An 11,448-nucleotide genomic window follows, 5' to 3' on the forward strand; every position below is an offset into this window, starting at 1 on the left:
TTTTCTCAACATTTTTTTTTTTAATAAATCCCCCCATTATATAAATGAAATTTGAGATTGTTATTTTAACGTCATTTTTTTTTAACTTGGAGGAGGTCCATAAACATTTCATAGACTAGGGTTTATTTGTAATTATGATTAGAGTGGGATTATGAGTTTAGAAAGGGAGGTTGTCCTTTTTCTTGAAAAACAAAATGAGAGAGAGCAAAAAGAGAGGGAGGGAGGCAGGGAGTATGTTATATAGATTTTTAATAATTTACACTAGAGGTAGCTTAATTTTGTAAATGTGGATGCATTTTATATAAGGTGTCAATCTTAAAGTAAGGCAAAGCAATTTCTGTGTTGGAACTCCTTGTGATGGCTAGAAAATTTACTATTGGTTCCAATTTTAAAGTTCCAAAAATGGTCTAAATCAAACGGATTTACAAATGCTTAAAACTCTTGAAAATTGATGGCCCAGATAATATGATATAAAAACAAATTTTTTAAAACTAAAACCCTTCATGTCCACGATTCTCGAGGCTAAGATAATCGATTTTAGAGTTTTTGAACATAAAAGCTACCGTCTTCTCGAGGCTAAGATAATCGATTTTAGAGTTTTTGAACATAAAAGGTACCGTTTTGGTAGGTTTCTTATTTACACCTTACTTCTGTGTTATATGGGAATGGGGTGGGGGGCATTAGCGGTCTGTGTTTTATGGGAGTGCGGTTGAGGCATTAGCGGTCTCTATTATATGGGAATGGGTTAAAGGGAAAGGGACCTCAACGTCCTAGGCTCTATTCCCACCGTTAACACGTCAGGAAATGGTTGATATTTTATCATTTGAAAAACTTATACAAAGAAATTATTTATTTTTAATATAAAAAAGGGAAAAACCTTAAAATGTAATATTAAAAATACATCTCAAAAATCCATTGGAAAAGTTGCTTTGAAAATTCTCTAATTGATCCTCGACATTGAAATGTATGAATATGAAAATTTTGATTCTTAAAAATAGTGGATCTTGCAACACATTATCTAGACCGTCCATTTTTAAGATTTTCATATGCTTATAGATCTACTTGATTTTACAAATTTTTGGAGTTTTAAATTGGAAAATTATAAAAAATATACCTTAATTTTTTATTAATTAAAAAAAAAAACCGTCAATTTTCAAAAACCTCATCCAAACCCTTTTTTTTTTAAATTTTGGTATTACCAAAATAGCCTTAATGGTAGTTGTATTACGGTGAAAACCCTATCATAAAGTATTGTAATGCGATAGTCATTACGGTAATACGACTACTGTGAAAGCTATTTTCGTAAAAAAAATGTCAAAATTGAGGAAAAAGTGTGTAGATGAGGTTTATGAAAATTGATAGTTTTTTTTTAATTAAACAAAAATTAAGATATATTTATGATAATTTCTCTTTAAAATTGTATAATTAGATATAAAAATAGATTTTGAGATATTCTTAAAAAAAATTTGCATCAAAATTACATGTTATGATAAAATTTGGAGGTACGTTTTAATTGGATTGTTTAAGGTTGTATCCTTATAGAACCCACACCTATCAAAAACTCATAATGACTCTTGTACGTTACATTTTAAATTAAGCGGTCGTGAGAATGTCAATAACTAAACTCAAATATTGAAAAAAAAAATTCTTTAAGCCATCCAATTTAACATTTGTTGGGTAATAATACTTGCTACATTTTCGTCAGAAAGATAAATTTGTCTTGTGTACATAGAAGTCACGACTCTTCTTACTCAATATTAGATATTAAATCAGATGGCTTGGGGTAAATCATAAAATCCAAAATTTATTTTTGAAACTTTGTGTCTATTCGATTCCTGCCTTACAACGACCACCGAATTTGAAATTTTAAGGAAACAAAAAGCCGTGACTTATGTACAAAATAAAATAAAATAAGTAGGCTCTTTATTGACAATCCCATATGCTTTTGCCATTTTTCATGAATAATAGTTATATTGATGCCTTCTAGAGTACTTTTCTGGTTGGAAATCCTAGGGCAATTTTGCCATTTCTCAGCACTCAATGTTTAAGCCCCAGAGTCTTCTTATACATTTTATCCCTTGCTTTCATACCAGGCTTCAAATCTCTCTCTCTCACTTATAAATCCGAGGTAGAAAATAACACTTCTCGTTAGTATCACCATTTCTCTCTGTCTCTCAACTTCTGCAACTGCTCACTTCAGAGCCATGCCTGCTCTCGAAACCCTAATTTTTCGCGGAAATCCAAGCGTAAATGCCAGTCTAGAACCTCACAGAAACCCTAATATCCATTTGAGGCAGCCAACAATGGCTCTCGAAACCCTAACCCCTTATCGAAGCCCCAATTCCCCTTGGTGCTCCCAAAAAATACCGAAGCTCCTTGTTGAGCCCCACAAAAGCCCTAATTTTCTCATAAAACGGCCTTCAACGGTGAACGCTCATTGTTCCTTAGTTTCATCTTCTTGTTTCGGAAGCATTAATGCTCAGAAGTTTGCAAAAGATGCTGGTTTCTCCTCTGCAAGACTGATTAGAGGCGGATTAATTTTACTTAATCAGCGATTAATCGCTGCTCGAAGGCAAGGAATAGTGGCTGCTGCCTCTCATGAAGAATCGGTAACTCGATTTTAACTGCATTAATGCTTTTCTTTTCTCTGAATATTGTACTCTATTTTTTTTTTCATTTTTTAGGATTTGGATGATATATGTTAAAACTAGTTTTCTATTGTGATTTCTTTTGTGTTATTTGGATTGCTCAGAGAGAGGACCGTGGTTCCTTATTTCTTTGTAGAGAGAGAAAGAGAGAGGCATGGTTCCTTATTTGAGAGAGATGGTGGGGTTCCTTGTTTCTTTCCACACACACGCATGCTATCGTCTCTCTCTGTCTTCTTTTTCTTTTTCTTTTTTAAATTTTGAATCTTTTTATTTGAATAGTTCGTAATTGTTAAATTCCTGTTATTCAAGGAAATTACCAGAACGACCCAATGTTTTTATTAAATGACAAAAATGGTCTGGGCTTTGTGAAAGCCATGAGTATAACGGCCATTTACTCCCTGGAGTGAAACCCTTCCCAGAATTAATTTTAGAACCCCAAATTTTAGGGATGTAACCTCTTCGATCCATAGATTAGCCTTAATAAAAATTATTTCCTAACTATATCCTCTAGGCTCATGAAAAAGTTAAACAAATAAGGAAAAAATTTACGCAAGAACCAGGCCCTAAACAATCAAATTATGGCCCACCTCAAAAATTCATTAGAGGAGGATGTTTTAATGCCCCCAAAACTCCTCAAATCGATCATCTCTACCTCAAGATGTATGGTGGACATGAGAAAAAATGGATTTCAAGTATTGGAAATAGTGCATCTTGTAATGCATTTTCTGGATTTTCAATTTTCAAGATTTTCAAGTATCCATAGATCTGCTCGATTTACAGTTCTCACTATTTTTGAAGTTTTTAAATTTTAATAATTAGAGATGAAAATAAATTTTCAGGTCATCACAAATATTTCTAATATTGAAACAACATCTTGCAGCGATATTTGAAGGTGCGTCTTACTTTAATTGTTTAGAACCTCAACCCTAAACAAACCACACTCAGAAAATAATGTCTCGAGGTTCAATAGAGACCATCCAATTTTTAGATGATAAGTGTTAAAAATTCAATTTTGTGATAGAAAATTTAATTTTCAATTTTTTTAAAATAGTTATCTAGTGATCCTTAAGTGGTTCCCAAAAAAAAACTCCCAATTAGGTCTTCTGAGTGATGGAGTAGAGGGAGCATGGTATACACCTGTACGTGCTCATTTTCATGTATTCTTCTTTGCCTACAGATATTATACTCCCACAGGAGTACATTGTCCATGTACTCCCTCGTGTAGAATCACACCTATAATTAAGTTTAGGATACCAAATTTTGAGGATAGAATCTCTTAAATCCATAGATTAATTTTCAATAAATTTTTTTCCTAATTATACCCATATGCCCTTGAAAAAGAATCATGTCTGGAGATTGAATAGAACCATCCAATTTTTAGATGGTGAGATCTAAGAGTTAGAAAACTCAAATTCCAAATTTTCTTTTTTTAGAATAATCATCTACTAATTCTTAAGTGTTTCCCAAAAGTTCGGATTGAAAAATCCTTCCAAGCAGGTCTTTTGACCAAGGGAGTACAAGTAAACTTTGCTCCCTTCGGAGCATAGTATAAGTGCTCTCTTTGACAGTGAGAAGTATTTTGTACGCCACTACTTGTCTTGTATGCTTTAGTACACCCTGACATTCACCATCATTCCCAATGCTCGGTGATGGAGATTAATTTTATTTCTGTTGGAGGACATGCACCTGGATGTGGCTAATCTCCACTGTCTGTTACTAGGATTTAATGGATGATGCTCCTGTGGTGTACTACAATTGTAATCCAAATACCATTTGATATCTCCTTGGGAAATGTCCACAAGCCAAGTTAGATGTATAAAACTAAGGGAAATTTATGCTAATATCCCCTATCTTTTCCTTATTTAAACATCTATCTCCATATGTTGTAATGTATGCTTGCATCCCCGTTTTTCCATTTTTTTCTCTTCTTTTTTCAAAATGCTATCGGTTTGGACTTTCAAAGTCTGAACCGAAACTATTATGTATTTTTAACCAATCGGTTCGTATTTTGCAATTCTGAACAGGTTTACTTGAATTTTTGAGTTCAGAATTTCAAAATCCTAACCCATCTTCTCACCCATGAATGTGTTTAAAGGGTGGTTGTGGGGTGAGAGGGTGGGTTTGGCTATTGAAATTTTCGAACCCAAAATTCAAATAAACAAATTTGGATTTTCAAAATCCAAACTGGTTGGCTAACAAAACGCAAGAGTTTCGGTTCGGATTATGATAGTGCAAACAATTGGCATCTTGGAAAAAAAAAGTGAAAAATGGGGACTTAAGAATAAGTTACCACATGAGGGATAGATTCTTAAATCCGAAAAAGATGGGGGATATTAGCGCAAATTTTCCTAAAACTAAACAAAAAGATAACCATTGTTAAAACTAAATAAAAATAAATGTGTACATGGAGCAGATAGGGAAGACACAAAAATAAAGAAGATGCACAAAATAAATTAGAGAGCACAATTCTCTTTCCTTGAAAAGTGAGTGTACAAAAATGGCTATGATATTTTTAGAAAAAATTATCAAGATGCATCTAAGAGATGAGTTACTCAACATTTTACCCTTCTCTTTTTATTTAATTTTAAAAATCTCAACAAAATTAGGATTGGGAATGGGTCAGGTTGACCCGCACTCAACCACCTGGGTCTAAGTTCGACCTAGACCCGACCCTGACCTGTGTCGAGTTGAGTTTACATCTATAAATAAAAAATATAAAAAAGATTAATATGTAGTTATCCTCCATCTGAACTGAATTCTTTCTGGTTAAATATAGAGAATTAAAAACTAGCATTCTCCAAGATAATAGCATTTCTCAAGATAGTAAAATTTCTTGGAAACGCATTCTCAATCTCTCAATCTCTCTCTTTCTCTCTGGGAGTGGTGTCGAGGTTCAATTAAATTGTTGATGATGAACATATGTGTTTTATTAGGTTATGGGAAGTAGGTTAAGAGTTACAAGCTATACTATGAAATTAGATGAGTGAGGATTATTTCATGTTGATTACAAGTTTTATGGGTGGTCATGGCCCAACTTGCTTGACCATTGTGATCTTGGTGTTTATTAGGGTATGGGAAGTTGCTTAAAAGTTATCTAAGATCAATCATATTTTTACGTTTTTGGAGGAGTATGTTTAATATATAAGCAAGCTATGAGTAAGAAAAATGACCAAAAAGGCTTAATTTAGTCAAAAGATAACAGAAAAGACCATGAATGCACTTTGGGTTACACACAGAGAGATTAAAGGTTATTTTGCATTTTTTATGATAAATAGATGACTCTTGGCAAGACCATGGTAGTTCTTTTCTTCTGTCCTTTTAGTGATGACAATTATTTAGAAATAGGTATAGAACAAGTTGTTTAAAATTAAAAGATAGAACAATCAGACCAGGGTCCAACACTGTTTCTGATCTGTTTTCTTTGTTTTCTGGGTTTTAAGATAAGCTAGCTGGTTTACTCCTTATAATCCTGGGTTTGAAGTATTTTGCTCTTTGTTTTACTAGTCGAAAGGAGATTCCAGTTCCTTGGGAATGTTCCACTTTCTATTTTTAAACCACAGATGTATAGGTATCTTGCGCATATTTCTTGATTCCTAGTAGGTCTTTTATTTTATTTTATGAGTTGATTCCTGGTGGAATCAAACTGGCTTGTGCTAGTTTTGACATCATCACAGCATGAAATTTCTTGTTTGGGATATGAATGGCTGTACGCATATAACCGGAAGTGCATTTTTTCGTTTTACAAAGATTTTGTTTTTCATCTGGTTTCTGTGTTTATGTTGAAAATTGGGATTATGAATGTTTTACTCAGGATCATTCAAAGATAGATGTGGAGAAACAATCTAAGTCAGAAGAAAAATGGAAACAAACATTAGAGTCTATCAAACAAGAGGCCATAAAGATGCAAGGCATATCAAAGGAAGCATACGAGGCATATATGCAAAAAACCAAGGTGGTTTTGAAGGATACAGCAGAACAATTGATGATCAAAGCAGAGAAAGCATCGAGAGATTTGGCATTAATGTCAGAAGAAACCCGTGCAGAGAGCAGCGAATATTTTCTTAAAGCACTGAAGGATGTGCCCGAACCTTTGAAGGATGTTGTAGAAACTTATTCCTCCCATCCAGTAACTGAAATGAAGAAAATTTCAGATGCTCGTGATTTTTATTTTGGCATTCCTTATGGTACAGTTAGCAACTAATTAAGTTAACTACAATTTGCAAAAGACATATCTATTATATTGTCTGTAGTATACATTGGCTTACCTCAATTTCTCATCCTGGCAATTTCTTATTATGAAACTATTCATTTTATGCAGGTGCATTTCTATTTCTTGGGGGTTTCTTATCCTTTATGATTTCTGGTAGTATTCCTGCTATTCGTTTTGGTGTGATTCTTGGTGGAGCACTCTTGGCTTTAAGTATATTGAGTTTGAGGGCATGGAACCGAAAAGAGTCATCTTCTTTATTTCTGAAAGGACAGTCTGGTTAGTATTTCCCTCTAATATCAAGTGTTCGAAAATTTGGGAATCAAATTTAGTCGCGGAATGCAAAAGCTATACATTTTTGTTTTCTTTTGTTTCCTCGAATCACACTTGTGATCTTTTAACTGATTGTGTTCGAATTATTGTTAGTTCATTGTGTAATTCACTTTTTTTCCTAGGTATAGAGTTTAGCTTGAAAAAGGAGAGATTTTCAAGTGCTGCATATTTTTGTCCTTATATATCTGTAACGGTAACTTGCTGACGTCAGGCATGCAGTTTGATTGAGTAGTTTTAAATAGGTAACTTCTATCATGTTAATTTTTTTGGTCCTCAGTGTCTATTGACAACCACTTATTCCAGGAGCACATGCAAAAGCAAAATCATATGGACTAATTTGACGAGATTGTTGTGCTTGATAGCCCAATGTTTTAGATATGATTTAGGCAGCTCATATGATTAGAGAATATTGTAAAGGCTAATTTTGTGGTTCACATGGTTCTGAATCATGCATATTTGAGAATTGGGGCTAAGTGTATTGATTCTCTTCACAGGCTTTTATGATTCATAGATTATTATTTCAATGGCCTATCAAATCCTAGCTGATAATTTATAGAGCCTTTTCTAAACCATTTTTATCTCTAGCATTTGCATCTTATATTATTATTGCGGAAAACTATCAAAGCATGCCGGGAATTTCTTATTTCCTTGGAATATTGTATTCCAGTTGCATTTTGAATTACAAATATATGCTTGCAGTAAACCCACAAATATCCTTGTCCTTTTCGGACAATTTTGCCTCTACTCTTGATGAATGTCATTAAATGGCTTCAATGAAAACTTTTCTGTATAGTGGCACAAATGCATTTGGAATCCAAAAAATGTCATTAAGCTGGCACTCCTACATATTTATCACAGAGATGGGGTTGGGTGGATATAAAACCACTATTAGAGCATTACATCAATTTAAGAATAAATGACACATTGCCGCTAGTAAATGAATAAGTTATTATAATCTTCATAGTGCAGCTATTCCCCAGTTGCACCTAACCAGACATATCACTCTGTTGAGCAAGTACACTTTGACTATAAAGAGGAATTGCTGCTTTAATCCCAATTGTTGATTTACATGAAGTTTTTCTAGATTTTGTTATATGATGTTTTTATTGCTTTCTTTCTTCAAACTGGTAAGCACGCTGTGAATTTCTTATTAGTATAGGTCTTTCTATCCTAATTGCAATTTTTTTTCCTTGGGTGCGAGGGGGAGGAGGAGAGATAAGAAAAAGTTGGGGTTGCTGTTGAAAGTTTGACCTGCTTTTTATATAAAATCTTGAAAAAAGTTACTTATAGTATATTCCTTGTTGATGCGTTGTAGCAATTGCACTTCTGATCTTCTTGAGGGAGATTCGTCTGCTATGTCAGGTAAGAACAAAATCTTCTTGATTTTTCATTCTTGAGTGCCATTATATCATATTACTTGTATGCTAGGCTTCTCCAGTTTTGAGTTGCCCATGTGCCGGTATCAATTGCAGTTGTGGTTATCATGATAAGTTCTTTTGGTTTACCTTGTACTATTGATCACTTCTCATTTATCTGTATTGATGATTTCTCTGAGTTGTTGACAATGTCGTGATACAAACATTTTCCTCTCTCATGAACAAGAAAATGAATAGAAGAAAGAACTCCTATGTGTGTGTGCATGCGTGTGCGTGTGCGTGTGCGTGTGCGTGTGCGTGTGCGTGTGCATGTGCGTGTGCATGTGCATGTTTGTTTTTTTTATGTAAGCTTGCATCCGACCATGAAGGATGTGTGTGTTGATGTAAGTTGCAACTTGCAACTTGCATCCAACTATGAAGGGGATCCAACCATGATTTGTGTGTGTTTTTATGTATAATGTATGCTTGCATCCAACCATGAAGGGTGTGTGTGTTGATGCAAGTTGCAACTTGCATCCAACCATGAAATTTAAATCTTAAGTAAAAAGAAAATGGTATAGCTACCTCATTATCTGAAGAAAATTCACATCCAATTTTGTGAATTCCAATGCTCATTTCTCTAGAGAGGATGCTTCTTGGCCCATCAAGTGTTTTTCAGAATTCTGTTAGAGTTTTCAAACCTTAATTTCCTTCCTGACTTCTCCTTTTTCATTAATTTGTTAATTTAACTTTTGAAAGGTACATTGTTTTTTACCCTCTCTTTCTGCTTTTCTTTTATTTTGTGTTTTTTTTTTTAAGTACTTCATTGTTCGTTTCCAGTAAATATGAGAATCAAAGTGTCCACGCATTACGATACTACATGTCCAACCCCCATAATATGGCTGAAATACTGGACTTGTCTCTGCCATGTACTGCGTCTAGAATATTTTCTTATTTGCGATATATGTTGACTTGTTGAGTTTCTTTGGAGTATAATATATACTAATTGTAACCAGTTGGTCGAGGTTAGCCACCCGCCATTACTACTTTGTCCTAAGCTTTTAAGTTTAACCTTTCATTATGACTAAACTATGTATCTGAATGTTAATAATTCGTTTTCGAAACATAAAGAAGTTTATTTTGGAGTGCAAACAAACTTAGGGTTGAATATCATCTCAAATCCCCACTTGATCCCCTCAAAACTGTTATTGTTGTGCTATAAACTCTCTATATTTTTTTTTAAGCTGTTAACTATGTTTTTTTGTTTACTTCAAAAAGGTCATGACGCATTTGCTTTAAAAAGGTCTTTGAAAACCTTCATTCCTTTTAGAAGAAGAATGTTGTTGTACGTATTCATAGGATACTACGTTCAGACGCTATATCGTACATTTAAGATGTGCTCTTGCAAGTTTCCACTGAAATCCGTATAGTCTCATTATGTGTTTGTATTCTTGCAGAGTCCATCATTCCTAACATTCATTATGTCCCTTGTCAGGTATTTATTCTCTGCTTTAGGTTCCGATTTGAAAAGAAAACACAATTTCTGCGGAGTTCTGTATTACTGACAAGATACATTAAGACTGCTTGTTTATCAGATTATGCAGTTCTTGTTTGTCTGATAATTACTCTGGTTTTCCTATGCAGTGGTTCAATGGTGGCTTTCTATTTGTATAGGATCTACCTACACAGCCAAGAGAAAGGTTCAAGCCCCACTAAACCAGGTCCCACCATTGAAAGTCCTAAATGAGGTCCTTCTGTTGATGGCCAGTGAAGGATTAGTGTGTCGAGTGTAGGTTAGCATTTCTCTGTCTGATGAACATTTTCCTCTCTCACTTTCATTCTGTCTGGCAAACATTTTCCTCTCTCTCTCTCTCATTCTTTGTCTGATGAACACCTCTCTCTCTCTCTATCAATTTTACTTAATTTGATTCATTGTTTAAAAAGTTGGACTTCAGATCCTTCTTGCTAGGGGCCAAAGCCCTAGTCCCTCTTGTCCAACTTCTGCGTATCCGAGATGGACCAGGCAACTTTAATAAGAAATATTCAACACTAAAAAGAAAACCAGGCGACTTGGGGGATTCCAGGGTCTATCAGCTTGGGTGAGTCCCAAGTCGGCATGGTGATTTCCCAAACGCTGTCATGATCAACTAATGCTGTGCTTTTTTTCACACGATGAACAGATTTTGCTTGAATTTGAAGGCTTTGGTTTTTCTCTTTTGTATGGAGCCAAAAGAGAGGCCCAGGGGTCAGTGTAGAAAGGCGAGCCAATAAGACCAGTGGAGAAGTTTACCTTGTATTTTTGACCCTTTTGTCTAATGAATTTGTTCAGTACTTGTAAGCATTTATGTGATTTTCTTTATTTTGTTCTCTGTCCATTTATTTTGCTATTAGTATGGATTTGTTCGTTTGATCACACCGATTAGCTTCCGATCATATTGGCCGGTTTTGAATCTTGAGTTTATGTAACAGGAGATCTGGACTACGAAATATTATTGGTTCACACGGGCTGATCTCTCTCACTCTCTGAGCTCCTATCTTAAGGTCCTATTAACAACCTGTTTAACTGAACCGAATACACTTGCAAAAACAAACTCTTGGGCTCTTGCATACAGAATACATATTCATGCATGGATGCTGTTTTTGTAGGACCGTGGTTTTATGATATTTGGTAAAACAATGCCTCATGACCCTGCTTGAAAATGCAATTTCAATTTATTTTGCCACTGGGATTTGGAGCTCCAAAATGGTCAAGACATAGTTGATCTGGATAGTGCAAAAACTGTGCTAAAGTGAATATAGACCATTTCAAGGGTTTGAAATTTAATTTTTTTTTTGGATCCATGATTGTCGCAGTTCTTTTGTGTTGTAATTGCAGAGATTTGAGGTGTGACTATATTGAGTTGTC

General features: G+C 34.5%; 1 protein-coding gene across 2 annotated transcripts; it reads left to right on the top strand.

The window, feature by feature from the left end:
- Positions 1-2,190: 2,190 nt before the first annotated feature.
- On the top strand, positions 2,191-11,062 carry LOC18432323 (Transmembrane proteins 14C). Of its 2 annotated transcripts, none has more exons than XM_011624362.3 (7): positions 2,191-2,609; positions 6,460-6,832; positions 6,967-7,134; positions 8,504-8,550; positions 10,001-10,038; positions 10,188-10,336; positions 10,724-11,062. In XM_011624362.3, the coding sequence occupies exons 1-6, from the start codon at positions 2,205-2,207 to the stop codon at positions 10,288-10,290; spliced, it is 1,134 nt and encodes a 377-aa protein (XP_011622664.1). In that variant the 5' UTR covers positions 2,191-2,204; the 3' UTR covers positions 10,291-10,336; positions 10,724-11,062. The 2 variants fall into 2 exon arrangements, with proteins under 2 accessions (XP_011622664.1, XP_006842495.1); XM_006842432.4 differs by having other exon boundaries at positions 10,188-10,332.
- Positions 11,063-11,448: the final 386 nt, after the last annotated feature.

The sequence above is a fragment of the Amborella trichopoda genome, chromosome 8 (genome assembly GCF_054954075.1).
Source record: "Amborella trichopoda isolate Santa Cruz 75 chromosome 8, AtrichopodaSantaCruz75HAP2 v2.0, whole genome shotgun sequence".
In the NCBI taxonomy this organism is placed as follows: Eukaryota; Viridiplantae; Streptophyta; class Magnoliopsida; order Amborellales; family Amborellaceae; genus Amborella; species Amborella trichopoda.